Consider the following 15,847-nt stretch of genomic DNA (forward strand, 5'->3'; position numbering starts at 1 on the left):
TGCTGTTTCTGCACAAAAAAAAAATCTAACTTTAAATCAAGTTCTCCAAAACCTGAAAGTAAAATGAGTTAGGTTTGTGGCCTATAGGTTATAAACATCTGTGCAAAAGGTGTAATGATAATTATTTCACTGGATTTACAATCCTATGATTGTCATTGCAGCGGGATGAATGTATCATGTATCATATTCAGTATCAGTGTAACACATATGTAGTTCCAAAGGCAACATTTTTTCATAGCAATTTACCAGGAAGATTAGATTATTAGATTATTGCAGTTTTTGTGGTGAAGAAACGCAATGAAATCAACCTATCCTGTAACAGGAAGCAGGAACATAGAGTGATTTCATTTGAGTTCTACACCACACGTGACTCCACCTGTGACTCCACCTGTGACGCCAGACAGCACTGCACCTCTCCTTGCCTGTGATTGGCTGGTGACACTTTCAACTCATCACCCTGTGTCAATAACCTTCCATGGATAGTTGTTGTAAAATAATGACAAATTGAATGGATGAATGGATGAATGATGGATGAATGGATGAATGATGGATGAATGCATGAATGAATGGATGGATGGATGTTTTTAAGTACAACATACCAGGTATTACAGTTGTTCTGAATAACAGCCCTGGGCTGGTACATGTTGCCCTCATGCACACAGGGGCACATAGTGACGGGCACACATTGGCTCTGGTGGTCCTGCACTAGTCCTGGTGGGCACTGACAACCTGGAACACACATCTGAAGGCCCACTCCACTGCCTTCATCACAGCTCCAGCCTTGTTGCAAGTCTGAGCAGGAGCTGCCGCACACACGTCCACACTCCTGATACACCTGACCCCCTGAACACCGGACCGCTGGCATTGAAAAATAAAAGAAGGAAAGAACTGGCAAATAACCTTTTCATTTTTTGCATTGCACTGTGTTAGAAAAACTAAAGCCCAAACAATTATGTCAACGTAAAAGAGTAAAATATATGTTTCCATGTTTAAAAACATCAACGTTGAAAGAGCTCAACAACATCTTTATGTAGGCCGACAAAAACATGGATCTCAGCATCCATTTTCCTGGTCAAAGCATTTACCTGAGTACCAATGTTACGAGGTACCCTCTTTATACTGTAGCTGTCTTGTGACTTTGAAATATCAAAATAAAAAAATCTCTTTTCCACTCAGAACATTCAAATTAACTCACACAATACTGATTGAGATTATCAGCTCCTTCTCTCTCTCTCTCTCTATCTTGTCCCCGCCCACCTCTGCTCTGCTGCTGTATACACACAGTACTCAGTCAGGTCTGATAGTCTTGCTTGTTTCCAGGTGACGAATTGACGAAGGTGAAAAATTGTTACATTGTTTCTGTTCACAGAATAATAACATATACGTACTGCAGCTTTAATTGACTACAAAACATACAAATAACTATGTCACATAAGTCACAGTTGTCTACTGGAGCTGTGTCTTGGTGTCTGTGATACCTCAATGACTGATTAATGAATAAACATAACGGATGCAGGAGGGGAAACCATGTCCACGTTTTACATACAGTCTATTATCTACTTCCTACTTACGGCAGAAGGTATGATTGCGCCACTGGACGGCGACACCCTCCTGAACGCAGTGGCGAGCGTAGGCAGTGAGGACGGTGCAGTGACACACCTTCTGTGGAGCACAGCCACAAACCTCTGACACACACAGACGGAAATATGGCTCCCTCTCCACTGTGTCATGACAACCCTGCAAAATGGTGCAGGTGTGAATGTTTCAATAAGATGACGATGTTAAAAGGAGTGAAGTAGCAGGTAACGTGTCTCCTTCTACACTACCTGAAAGACACTGCTGTGGATGATGGAGCACACCGTCTCTGCATAGTCTCTCCTCTGAGTGTATGTAGTGCAGGGATCAGGTGGAGCTCCTCCAGGTACAGTACAGGGCTCTGATGTAAATTTACTAGCAAACGAGGACACACTGTTCTCCACATCTCCTTCTGGGGTGGTAAAATCATCGTGCTGGTTCCAGGTCAATGTTCCACATAGGCCACGCACCTGGAACATATGTTTAAAGCAAACAAGTTTCATTCTGATGATTTAAAATGGCACAAGAGCATTTATATATGAACTACTCTAATGTGTCTCCACTACATGGTCGCAGCTCGCCTCGGCACGGCTCAACTCCACACGGTTTGGTTGGTTTTCCATAACAACATAGTACCTCCTAAAGCAGTTGTTTTCAGTGTTAGAATCAGTTCATAGGTTTGTTCAGTACTGGAGCACAGACTCCGTCTGACACTGGACTGAAATACAGTGACAGGTTTTTAGCAGAGCTGTCTCTAAAGACTCCTTTGTAAAATATTGAGATTTTAGACATTTCCCTGGTAATTGTTGGCGATCAACGCATGTTTTCAGGATTTTGAAGTCTTTTTAAATTTGATCTGCAGTTCAACATTGTTGGCTCTGTCTCTTGTGTCGGACGTCGCACTCATGACGACACTCCAGTGCCGACCAATCAGTGGCCGGCAGTCTGACGATGTCACACACAGTGTCAACTCGGCTCGCTTGGAACCTCGCCAGAGCAGGGACTAAAAAACTATCACAGATGGAAACACAAAATAACCGTGCTGTGCCGAGGCGAGTAGCGCGGTGAAGTTCACCTTGTTTGCAAAACCTGGCTGTAAGGTGATGAGGGCCAAAGGTCCATCTAGATACCAGAGAAGCTGAGCTCCGAACGTCTGGATGAGGAGAAAGGAGGACGAGGCCTTACGTACAACCAGGTCTCCTGTCACCACAGGTAAGTTCTCTCTCTGGCCATTTAACATCACTGTCCCTGGAAGTGGAAACATTCACAAGGCACTGAACATAGTTTATTTAACAAGTCACACATAACTGTTGCCATATAGTCATTTGGTAAAGTGTAACTTTTGTCTTATGAATCAAAAAGTACGATATAATTTTCCATAGAAATATTAATAACTGTAATTCCAAAGTTTAGGATACAACAAATGGTTTTATACGGCAGCTGACAAACATGGTACAGCATGAACGAGGACCAGTTACAGCTCTTCATTTTCAGGTCATGATGAATGAAAACATGACACCAGCCTGTCTCCAGACTTTAAACTGACTCACCAGAGTCTGTGATAGTGACAGTTGTGCGAAGTGCTGTTACTGATATCTCCCTGAGACAACCCAGGCCTCCTCCTCCTCCTGCTCCTGCTGTACACTCTCCACAGCGCACCCTGACCACAAGCTTCCTGTCAACAAAGTCCTAGAGAGAGAGAGAGAGAGAGACACAGACAGACAGACAGACAGAGAGAGAGAGAGAGCTTAACCACAAAGCAGAAATTGAACAGTTTCATTTCTGTGAGTGTATGTTTCAGTCTTACCTCCACAGCAGTGAAGGAACAGTCTCCACCCTGTAGTGAATACCTCTTTTTATCAAAGGTGGTCACCTGTAGCGCCCCCATCAGGCTGCACTGGCCAGCACACTTTTCCCCAGTACACTGCCACTGGCCTGCTTGGCAAACACTGGGGGGGAATTGAAAATTATTCAAATGATTTAAAAGCAGAAGAATAGTTAGAATCTGAGAGGAAGCAAGCAAACACAGAATTCAGCCTCACCAAGTGTTGCACCTCTGCTCTATCCTGTCCCCTGCCTGGTATGTGTGTCTGCGGTGGAAACAAGGACAACTGTCTCTCTTCAGACAGAGGCCTTGGTGAAGATAGAGGCCTGGTGGACACTCGCAGCCTCCAACACACTCGTCCCTGCACTGTCCAACAGCTGCAGCTGGCCCCGGGGGTTGAGGGGATGCACAGGTGGGAGGACAGGAGGACACACAGTCTGAAAACACCTGATCTCTGGGACAGACACGACCTGAAGAAACAAACAAACCATACCCTTTTCTTTATTAATGTTTGACGGTCTCTTGGACCCCATTTAGACCTGGTACTGGCATCCACCTCAGATCTGATCACAAAAACCACATTCAAAGGTCACACAGGTCACACATGGCTATGAACACAGTCTGTCCTGGATTAGAGAACACCACTCATGCTGATCATCAAGTCATTCAGTTTTTAAATGGTTAAAATCCCTTTTCATGTTACAGCAGAGCAAGTAAAGCTTTGTTTCACTGATCAATTCCAGGAGTGACCAGCGCCATCATGTGTCCAAATGATCACATATTTCATTACCACAGAGCGTGGCTGTCCTCCACATTATGATGATGTGCTGCTGGGCACACTCTCTGACGTAGCTGGCCAGAGTGTCACACACTGCAGCCTCCCTCTCTTTGTGAGGGAGGCTGCAGTACAGGTAGAGGCAGGAGTCCATGTATGCTGCTGGGTCCAACTGCAAGATACGAACACACAAAACTCACTTTTCAAACATGCCGCACAGTATGTCACATGGAAAACACTGTCAAACATCAGCAATATACAGTATGTAACTATATCATTGTGTAATATTGATGGAAAAACCAGAGAGAGGTGGACTTCAGATATTATCACTATTATAATTCAGAAGCTTGTTTATTCCTGCAAAAAGATGTTTCTAAAAATATAGAAGACGTTAAATGTATCTGGACCTAACAATTTAAAAACCTGCTTCTTCCCATGTTCCATCTTGTTGTCAATAGAGTCCCCTGACAATGGTGAAACTTAGTGAAGCTCATCAAACTAGTGACAAACTAGACAGCGGAGTGTCTCACCCTCGAGTGACAGTGTTTGAAGGGATTTTCCAGCAGCTGATGACACACAGATTCTGCCTGCCTACGTAAAGCAGGGTCTCCTGAGACATCACAGCTGTGACCAAGCTCAGCTGCATCACTGCAGTCCTGAGAAACACATGGAGACACAAATACTGATTTTAATCAAAAATACTTTGTCTTTACTCATTACATCTCCACACAACCTTACAGAAAGAAAAAAAATAAAGGTCATTTTATTACTTCATTCTGCTGGTCAGGAACTTTCCATGAGTTACCAAAGCTGGCAGCAAACAGGGACACAGTTCCACCCATTGTAGTAAAATCATCTATGATAGAGGAAAGAAAAACATGAATGTAACACGTGTGTGGAGAGGCTGCCTGTGGATGAGCAGTGAAACTACGGTGGTTGTCAGGGGCCAACGACTCAAAACACATGCAGAAGGAGAAACCAGCTGCATATTTACAAATGCTGCAGATTCAAAAGCACAAACGAAAACAAATGCAACGTGAGAAACGTGCTGCAAAAGAAAAAATGATCTGCAGAAAGTTAAAACACATGCATCAAAAGAAACACACTGCACAAATAAAACCATGCTAAACTGAAAAACACACAAATCCCAAAACAACTGCAAGAGAGAAAACACCAGCATGAGAGAAAACACCAGCAAGAGAGAAAACACCAGCAGGAGAGAAAAAAACAGCATGAGAGAAAACACCAGCGGGAGAGAAAACACCAGCAGGAGAGAAAACACCAGCATGAGAGAAAACACCAACAAGAGAGAAAACACCAGCAGGAGAGAAAACAGCGCGAAAGAAAACACCAGTATGAGAGAAAACACCAGCAAGAGAGAAAACATCAACAAGAGAGAAAACATCAGCAGGAGAGAAAACACCAGCAAGAGAGAAAACAGCGCGAAAGAAAACACCAGTATGAGAGAAAACACCAGCAAGAGAGAAAACATCAACAAGAGAGAAAACATCAGCAGGAGAGAAAACACCAGCAAGAGAGAAAACACCAGTATGAGAGAAAACACCAGTATGAGAGAAAACACCAGCAAGAGAGAAAACACCAGCAGGAGAGAAAACACCAACAAGAGAGAAAACATCAGCAGGAGAGAAAACACCAGCAAGAGAGAAAACACCACCAGGAGAGAAAACACCAACACGAGAGAAAACACCAGCAGGAGAGAAAACACCAGCATATTCAATAACGGATGTGCTCCTGGTCTGGTTTTCAGATCTGTCACAAACTACTTAAAGACACAGTATGTTTGATGAGATTAAACAGATAATTATCACCAGTTTATGTCCAGAGCAAAATGTTTTACTAAATGAGGATAAACAACGACTAATTACTGCAAACCATTACTTTCATGTATAAACTAGTGTGTGCTGTTCTTCTCTCACCATCAGGGTTGTTGTTGTAGACTCCACAGAGCCCCCTTGTGGCTGCCAGGTGCTCACTAGTCACTGTCAGATGAACTGTATTGGACAGGTCAAACTTGATTCTCACACCAAGGCCACTCTCCACAAAAACAAAGTCCCCCAGCCAGTGGACACTCACTCCTGTTCAGAGAAGAACACACTTATACAGTTGTTCTGTTTCTGCTATGCTACATAATGTTGCTGATCAATGGCATGATAATAAGCTTTCCATCCATCCATCCACTGACACATGGAAGAGAGAATAGCATCATATTATCTACACTTTAACAACAGAACATTATTGGACTGGATCTAGAATAATAGTTTTATTTAGTATGTGAGAAGGTTCTCCAACCAGAGGGTTTGCGTATTCCCTAAACAAGTCATTGCTCAAACCATTCTACAGTTAACCTACATGTAATTTCAGACTATTATATCATATTAATACGCCATTACTGTCCTATTATTCTACATGAAAACAATATCAGACTATAAATCAGATTAAAACTGCGCTTAAATGAAAGCAGCTGAAAACGGTTTACCGTTTTGGAAAAGAGGTTGTCCATGAGCAACAGGAAGTTTGTTCAGTGTTAAGTTCCTGAGATGAATTGACACCAGATCGAGACCCAGCATCATTTTCAAAGCCTGAAAGACACAAAACATACAAGTTTTTATTGTCCAGTAGCAAAGTTAAAGTCCAAGGTCAAACTTCCTTTCAATGAAGCAAACTCAGCATCTAAATGTATGAAATATTGCTTTATCTGCCATGTTTCTCACTTTACTGCAGTCGCCTCTCTCCTCACAGACTGTACTGATGTAAACTGCCCATGTGCCATCAGCAGAAGAGGCCAGCAGGTAAGTGCAGCTGCCCTGGAAGTGGAAGTGCTTCTTGTCAAAAGTGCGGTAATGAGCTCCACCCCAGGACATGCAGGTGGCTGAGCCCTGTGGCACCCGAGAGCTACCCAGCAAACCACTGCGCACCAGTGGGGAGGACTGGGAGTCTGGAGACACGGGAGAGATGTTGAGATGCAGAAGCATCCTTGTAGTAATTTATGGTTCCATGTATGTGTGTATTCTGACCAGGAAGGAGAGTATAGGTGCAAGACAAGCAGGTGTGATCAGAGGCGTTTCTCCAGGTCAGTCCCCACATGCTGCTGCAGCACTGATCCATAGATATCAGGGAGGAGTTATGAACTCCAGGAAACTCAGCGCAACTCCAAGTAGAGTAACAGCGACCACGCACACCCACACCTGTGACACAAAGATACAGTTTTAATTTGCAGTAAGTACGTAAAGTACATTGCGACATTGTCAGAGGTGATCAGCTCCGCCTCTGCGGATGGTCTGTGCTCACAGTGTCCAGCAGAGGGCAGCGTTACCTCGGCCTGTCTTGATGAAATGATCCGGTGGCTCAGACGTCTCTGTCATTAGATACTTGGTGTGATCGATAGATTTGTTTTTGACGTAGTTTTTAACGCAAACATTTTGACCTGACAGTTTGAAAGTTTGTATATTATTAATGTTTTATTTATTTGAACTTTCTCACAAATTTAGATTTGTATTTAAGTCGCACAGTCATTGTATTTGTATTTAAATATAATATGTTCATACTGTATATATATGTATATATACATATATATATATATATATACATACTACTGCTACACTGCTGTAATACATCTATTTTCCACATGGTACTGTATATATATTGTAATAAGAATAAATTAAGTTAAATATATAAAATGAGAAAATAATAACAATATATATGCATTTATTAAAAGTATTTTATATGTTCATTTATCAAGGAAGTAGCTGCTGTTCCAATTGAAGAGATCGTACTAGTGTACTCCTGTACTATGTATATACATATATATATATATATATATATATATATATATATATATATATATATATATATATATATGGTTCATTAATACATCTTCTGATGTATATATATGTATACATGTATGCACGTATATGTATGTATATACATGTATATTAAAGATTTGTAGACTATTGAGATTTTCTGAATTACAGTTCACTTACACACATCTGCAAATGTTTATTTTAGTTCATAGTGATGCACTGCCTGTGCAGTGTTTGTGAACAACCATATAGACGTATGTCTGTGTTTGTGTTGTTGTCCTCACCCTCAGAGCAGCGTGGGCCGCTCCAACCCTCACAGCACGCCCTCACCGTCTTATTCACTGTCTCATTCTCCATCTCTGGAGGCCTGAGGTAAACACACACACACACACACACGTGAAAAGTTAAAATGTTGTATGAATTCATTCAAACGTCTCCTGGCGTTGGTACCAATCTCAGCTGACATAGGGCGAAAGTCATTGTCACAGCCTGGAGAGCCCCCCTGCCCTCCACACACACACAAATATGCAAACAGAACCACTATACCAACTGCGTGGCCTGCTCTTATGAAATAATAATAATAATAATAATAATACTAATAAAATGTGTCTAAATGTATAATCACCTGATTTTATGAACAGTTGTTTTTCATCAGCCCAGAATGACTCTTTTATATTTATATCAGTAAATCAGTGTATCAGTATCTGTTTTTACAATAAACTAAACATCTCTTAGAAAGTAAGGGTGAGGTGAAGAATATTCACTGTTACGTATAACTCAGTCAACACAGCTATAAAGCTTTTTAAACTACCCACGTTTACACAAACCAAAGCGACTAAACGTTTCACTCACTTGTACAAAAAGCAGGATGCCTTTGGCCCTTTCTGTTTGTAGTATAGTGCAATGCCGTCATCACCTCCATGTTTGACCCGCATCCTGTCCACATCAAGCCTCCAGCCCTGCGTGTTATACTGATACACCTCAGTACAGCTCACCTCCAGCTGCACACGTGGAGACAGGACTCGCTGCACTCTCTGCTCCACCACATGTTCACACCAGTGTCTGCAACATGACACACACATTTCATTTCCCTCACTAATAACACGATGACACTAATATTGTAAAGGTTTCTGTCTCACTACGTACAGAGACAGATAAATTCATATACATGTAATTCAGCAGCATTTGCACATGATTCATAACTTCAGTTAAAAACAATTTATATTTATTATTATTGGATACGTCATTCATTTACCGCAGCTTTAACCGGTTATTGTTCTGTTATAGTCACTGTGATGTGAACACATGAATCCTACACGTTTTACATTTAATCTCATTATTTTTTTCCTTTACCATATGCTGTCAAAAAGAATGATACTCACCCCATTCCCATCACAGTGTGAAGTCCAAGCAGAGTCAGCAGAAGTGTCTCCATCATCCTATTCTGAATATTTGTGATTCAAATTCCTGCCAATAAATAATAATAAGATAATCATCCATCCATTTTCTGCTTTCTTGCTTTATGTCCATTCAATATCATCAAAAACACTATGTATAAATTCTTTGTTTCATCTGCTGCTATAATTAAAGGTGTTCTTACCTGTGAAGTGCTTTTGTCAGCCTTTGGATTTTTAATTCCCTGGCTTGTTAGTTAATCTTCATGTATTTTTCATCACTGTTTTATTATTAATATTCTTGATCTGTCCAGCAGCGCGCAGTGACATTATATCTTGCTTTATGAGAGGAGCAGGACCACAGAGCTTGGGTTTTAAATGCGGGGGTTGACTCATGGGATGTACAGTAGCATCTGAACTTGCTTCCATTGGATGTTCAGTGGCAATGGCACAGCTGGAAGGTCAGGCATTGGTCACCAGATCTGTGACAGACACATCCTTTAACTTCACCCAGTCAAACATTATAGGGCGCTGTAGGTGACTGTGGGGGAGCTGGAGCCTAAGCCACAGAATAAAGACGTGTTTGTCAGGGCCTAATCCCGTAAAGAGACACTTTTCGGTAAGAACGACGGGGGCATTTATTCAATGAGGAGAGTCAACAGACCCTGAGGGGACTGAGGGCTTTCAGACGCATCACCATCCCAAGTCCCACCTTCTGACCTCTTAGTGAGTTGGCTCAAACACAGCTGTCACCACAGAGACACTAATGCAAAAGAGGAAGAAGCTACTGTCATGAGAGTTTTGCTTCAATAGAAAATGTCCAAACGGACGTCTTTATTTTCCTCCATGTTTACCAAAGCCACTTGTTAAGAATAAATGGTTCTTCATTATCATTAATGGGAATACAGGCAAGATTCAGGTGCCTTTAAAACACAAACAAAGTTAGTCCTGTATGAGTACAGTAAAGGTACAGCAGGCAGGATTTCATCAATTACCCCATAATAACCTTTCAGCAAAAGGAAAATCAAAATAGTTGAGAGGAAATTGCACCTGAGAACCTTCACTGGGTTTCATTTACAGTAAAACTACATCCATATTAGTCAATGTTAACACATCAAGTCTAGCCTGGAGTTTAACAGTTCCAAAGTGACAGGTCTAAAAGCATTGTTGTCTCATGGACACTGTACAGTGAGGACCAAACCCTCCTTTCACACTTGTCCCTCCCGTCCAATAAAGACTCAAAAAACAAACAAAAACAAATGCTTCTGGCTCCGTTTATGTGTATGAAAGCTGTGACTGAGTTATCCACACTCACTCTCTGACTGGTACTTATCAGCTGTGAATGAAAAGATAAATGCACCTGAATGGTCACACGATATATGTTTTCAAACGTGTTCATATGATGCAGATTTCTACTAAAATGGACTTTATATAAATGTCTCAAGTGAAGAGGACTTGAGTCAGAATTCACTGCAATATTAAACTGTAACGTTGTTGTTTCATGTTATGGTGGACTGTGATAAAGACAGCATACATACGAAAAGTGATCTATAAATACAGACCATTTACCATTTATGTCCAGACAGACTTAGTGAAAATGACCGTTTTCAGAAGTGAATTTTAGTCTGATAAATGCTTTTTTATCACAAATGTGTTCACTTATTACAACAAACATCTGGTGTTTGTGATAAAAGTGAAGAAATGGTTGTTTACAGTTTCAGAGATGAGCAGATGTTTGCTTTGTCACAGGATTTGTTTTTCTGGGCCTGAAAGTTCATCGGCTCATCATGACAACTCGTGAATGCTGACATTTTCTGCTGTTTGCACTTTTAAATGGATAAAAAAACCTCTTCTGTGTTCTATTCAAAATATTCTTGCTTCACTGTGTGAAGGACCTGGTTGCCTGGGTAACCGTAGGCTTCCTGCATGTGCCCCACTCAGAAGACATCCCCAACACAGCAACACCCGGCAACGCAGTGGCCTCTTCCTCCGCCCTTTCACTGTCTTCACCATCATGATGTCTTCTATTAATAAGACATTATTTATCACCTCAATGTTAACAAAAGAAATGGTCTGTCAACCCACAACCCCTTCATCATCAGGAATGGAACAGTGGAGAATATAGACCATTTCAGAAACCTTGGATTGGCTAGTTTTAGTTTAGCATACATTAATCATTGCATTTGTCTGACGCCAACGAGTGCAACATACAATCATAACCCAACAACATGATTTTGAATACCTTATTCAAACTATATTGATTGGGATAAATATAATTACATTACTAAAAAGAGAGTGAAATATAATTTTAGTCATGGGTTATTCTGACTAAAATAAGGCTAAAATGCTCAGATATTTAGTCGACTAAAACTTGACTAGACAAAAAGACTAATAAAAAAAATAAAATGACAGTTTGACATGAAGACTAAAACAAAAAAAAACATGTCGCCAAAAACAACACTACAATAAACTAACTAGCTAGCTAAGCCAAGGTTTGGGGCCAAACATGTCACTGAGCAGGGGGAAGAGGAGGAGGTGTGGACCCATGTCAGGTCTCCGTGGCTGAGGTTTAGCAGCAGCAAACATCCAGGATGCAGGATGTTCTGTGTCTGCTCCACTGGGTCAACTCCTTTTCCTCAGCATGATCTGCTTGTCCTCCTGCTGGGAATGTTTTTTCTGCCTTACTGAGCAAACAGCCTGATTCCAGGATCCACCCTCACAAACAGCTCAGATAGCACCCTGTGGTGCCGTCGCCCCTGGAAACCCGTTTTTACGTACAATGTGACAGAATGTACGGAATTCAGCGAGCACCTGCTTTGTTGTCCTTTATGTTCCTAACACCAAACTGTTTGGATCATTACGTAGATTTTAGATATTCCTTGTATATGACCAGTGAACACGGGTCTGTGTCTGCTGACTTACTAATTATAACTTCCAAGGAGGTAAAGGGGTTGGGCGATGTTGCAGTGGGGAAAAAAAGGTTTGTGTGAAGGGTAAATAACGTGTTTTTTGGAATGAGGAAAAAGAATCCAGCCCACAGCTGTCGTCACAGGCTCAGAATCCTCTTTATAGGCGAGTGCCGATGTTTTACAGGGCACTTAGTATGAGAGCTATGCATGAATGGGTGAATGGACAACGTTAGAGGGCAAGATAAAAAGACTGTGAATTGGGTAACAAGCATTCCTATAGCAAGTTCCATAGCAATCATGGTTTGGACATTACACTCTGAACAAAATACACTTTGTTCATTCTGAACTGGTGTGGCAAACACTCATGCTGCTATGTCCATTAATAATAAGGCTTTCTCTGTCAATGCACGGTGAATACATTACTACTGACAAACAATACTCGTTTATATTGATATTGTACCTTCATTTCACTCTCCATACAAACTATTGCTTTTCCATGTGTGCAGGACAGGAAATTCAAGTGTCATCATGTAATGGTGTACATATAAATTCCCCAACTTCAAAAACAAACTTACATAATGTTAATGTGAAAATAGAAGAGGTTAAAAGGTGATTGAAGTCTGTGTGGGAATGTAGATGGTGAGTTGTTGCCACCTAGTGGTTCCTTGCTGCTCAAAAGCGTCAGTAACCAGGCAGAGCAGGCCGAGGAACAATTGACGGGAGCAGACACGGTGAAGTGGCACAGAGAGATATCAAGACACAAGTTAAAACAACTACACAGTTGAATGTGAAACAATACAGGAAGGATATACAGTGTGTTATAAAATAGTGACCATGGTAGAAAAAGGCCATTACAGACAAACACCCACCCACTCACACTCTCACACCTACAGTCAATTTGAAGTGTTTTTACCTAATCCCCAATTCTACATGTTTTTGGACCAGAGAACCTGGAGAAAACCCCCCCCCCACACACACACACACACACACAAAAGGAGAACATGCCAACTCTACCAGAGAACATCATATCTGTTATTACCACCAGATGGCAGTGTTTGTCTGTCATATTGAGAAGATACTAGTGATGAATGTAAACGTGAGTCAGACTCAGAAACAACCCCATGTGACGGATTAAGAAAGAGGAAGAGTCGGGGGTTGGAACCCTGGGTGTCCCTGATGCAGAATCTGTAGTAGATAGTGCCAATGACCAAACAGGAAGCTACGCTAAAACTTGATCTGCAACTCATTATAGTGAGTGAGCTGGGAAACCAACTGAAAACCCACATCAAGAACTAGAATTCAATCTTACCCAGGGTTTTTCCTTGTTTTTGCTCTTTTCTGTTGAAATACTGTAGAACATGTTGCAGGGTCATGATCAGCCATGTAGCTTTACTTCATGACTGTGATACTGGATCAAATCAACTCTTTCACACTTCAAATGTCTTGTAACAACTAATCCTAGCACAATATTATGTATGTCACATGAAATGTAGGATCAGCTTCTTCTACTCGGGTAATGTGATTTTGTTTCTTATCTGTATGATATGATAGATGTGCTTTCTTCAGAAGCTGCTTCCGACTTCACCCCCTCCACGCATGTAAGCCGGTGTTCTGTTCCATGTTCTGCTCCATGTTCCTCGGGTCCAGGCTCTGGTTCACCATCAGAATCAATTCATACACACACAAAAAACAACGTGCATACAGCAGCAGTTTTTCTCTCTCTTTATTTGAGATCTATTATTTATCTCTTTTTAAACTTTTATCTAAATCAACTGTACAGTATTTACCCTCTGTTTTTAATCTTAAATCACTGAACGTGAACCATTCACATTGACAATGTATCATTGTCATTTACAGCTATAAAATGTGTTTTTTAAGATGATGTGTATATGAAATATTTTTAAATGTTCTTAACTTTTACCACCACATAGTGTACACAAATGATGAATTAAATCACATATCAACCATGTTTGAGAATGATTCATTGAATTACTGTCTCTCAATAACTCAATAACATGTGTTTTAGCTCACAAAACCAACTCGTTTAGCTTTGTAACATTAGCTAGCATATAGCGATAGCACAGGCCATATATCAGTAACACATAGCACTAGCTTGTTTAGCACAGACAATTACCCAGAAATACAAAATTAGTTTTAAACATTTTCTCAGAAGCATAACAGCACATAATTATGATATTTATTATTATATATTTATTGAAATGAGTGAGTAATTAGCCGTGGTCCGCAGCCGCTAGCATGCTATGCTAAGCGCTAATGGTTACTACTCACCGGTGTTTTCTGTCGACAAAAACACGATAAAACGGCGATGTCCGGCAACACATACACGCTCAAGTGCGGATACATTTCAGAATCAATAAATAAAAATAAAAATAAAGTTTTATCCACTCTTCATCTAATTATTAACATTAACTTGCTCTCTCTCTCTCAGCCACTGTAGCCGGGAAAAAACAACGGAACGATGACCGTGAGTAGTGCTTGTGTGTGACTAATGCGCACCCTGCTGGTGAAAATAAGAAACTACAACAAAATACAAACTCAACATTGTTAAACTCCAAAGAAAGTGTATGTGTAACTTTGTTTGTAACTAAAGGACGTTACAAATGAAACTAGCTTTATTAAATGTCAGATCTCTGGCAGGATAATCATTTTTAATCAGTGACTTTATCATCAAGCATAATCTTTATTTTAGGTTTTTAACTGAAACTTGGTTAAACCAAGATAACGATGATGCAAATGTTCTTGTTGAGTCTATCCCTCCCAACTTTAGTTCTGAGTGCATAAAAAAGGAGGAGTAACTCCCTGCAGTGCAAGAGTTTAGGTCCAGAATACATTTCTGACTTGCTGGCTCACGATGAACCACCACTAATGTGATCTGGATCAGGTTTGTTCTGTGTCCCTAGAACCAGGACAACACATGGAGAAAACTGCCTTCAGTTTTTATGCCCCAAATATATGGAACAGACTCCAAGAACAGTGTTTGTCTGCCATTTCAATTCATTCCTTTAAATCTAGTGTGAAAACCTGTTTGCCACTGTGTTTCAATAAAAATGAAATTATCATCACTGCAACTTTTAGTTTTTCAAATTTCTCACTTTTAACTCCCTATTTACATGTTTTTAAATTATATCTTTAATGCTGCTGCTGCTGTATTTCTTTCTTTTTCATTATGATAGTAATAATAATAATGATAATAATAATAATAATACATTTATGACATTATAATGTTTGTTTTATTTGATTTTGTAGAATTAACTAATACAGCGAACGTTATGGCAAGAGTTAGAAGTAGTAAAAAAAGATGAAGTCAGTGGCTCGTATTTTGAAAGCCAGGTTGAAAGGAAGTGGTGCTATATAAGATTGGCTAATGACTGTTGTGTATGAAGAAAAAAATGTCTTTTGTTTATAGTGAAACAGCATCTGGGAATTGTAAGTTTCACATCTTGTAAATTTGTTTTCAAAAATGTTTGCTCTGTGAAAGTGTTTGACATGTTGTAATAATGGTTTTGCACGTCCAGGCCACCATAATA

At 40.5% G+C, this 15,847-nt stretch overlaps 1 protein-coding gene across 1 annotated transcript in view; it reads right to left on the reverse strand.

Annotated features, from left to right (window-relative positions):
- sspo (SCO-spondin) overlaps positions 1–10,306 on the reverse strand; it is a 62,398-nt gene extending 52,092 nt beyond the window's left edge. The window contains exons 1-18 of the mRNA XM_058642667.1: positions 9,597–10,306; positions 9,379–9,463; positions 8,849–9,058; positions 8,281–8,363; positions 7,211–7,381; positions 6,908–7,131; positions 6,673–6,775; positions 6,113–6,271; positions 4,946–5,031; positions 4,706–4,831; positions 4,191–4,347; positions 3,618–3,870; positions 3,383–3,524; positions 3,126–3,264; positions 2,651–2,823; positions 1,827–2,045; positions 1,572–1,737; positions 600–858 (exon numbers count right to left, since the gene is read on the reverse strand). Of these exons, the coding sequence (XP_058498650.1) occupies positions 600–858; positions 1,572–1,737; positions 1,827–2,045; positions 2,651–2,823; positions 3,126–3,264; positions 3,383–3,524; positions 3,618–3,870; positions 4,191–4,347; positions 4,706–4,831; positions 4,946–5,031; positions 6,113–6,271; positions 6,673–6,775; positions 6,908–7,131; positions 7,211–7,381; positions 8,281–8,363; positions 8,849–9,058; positions 9,379–9,434 (2,726 nt within the window). The 5' untranslated portion in view covers positions 9,435–9,463; positions 9,597–10,306. The remainder of the gene's footprint in view (positions 1–599; positions 859–1,571; positions 1,738–1,826; positions 2,046–2,650; positions 2,824–3,125; positions 3,265–3,382; positions 3,525–3,617; positions 3,871–4,190; positions 4,348–4,705; positions 4,832–4,945; positions 5,032–6,112; positions 6,272–6,672; positions 6,776–6,907; positions 7,132–7,210; positions 7,382–8,280; positions 8,364–8,848; positions 9,059–9,378; positions 9,464–9,596) is intronic.
- Positions 10,307–15,847: the final 5,541 nt, after the last annotated feature.

This window comes from Solea solea, chromosome 1, assembly GCF_958295425.1.
Source record: "Solea solea chromosome 1, fSolSol10.1, whole genome shotgun sequence".
NCBI lineage: Eukaryota > Metazoa > Chordata > Actinopteri > Pleuronectiformes > Soleidae > Solea > Solea solea.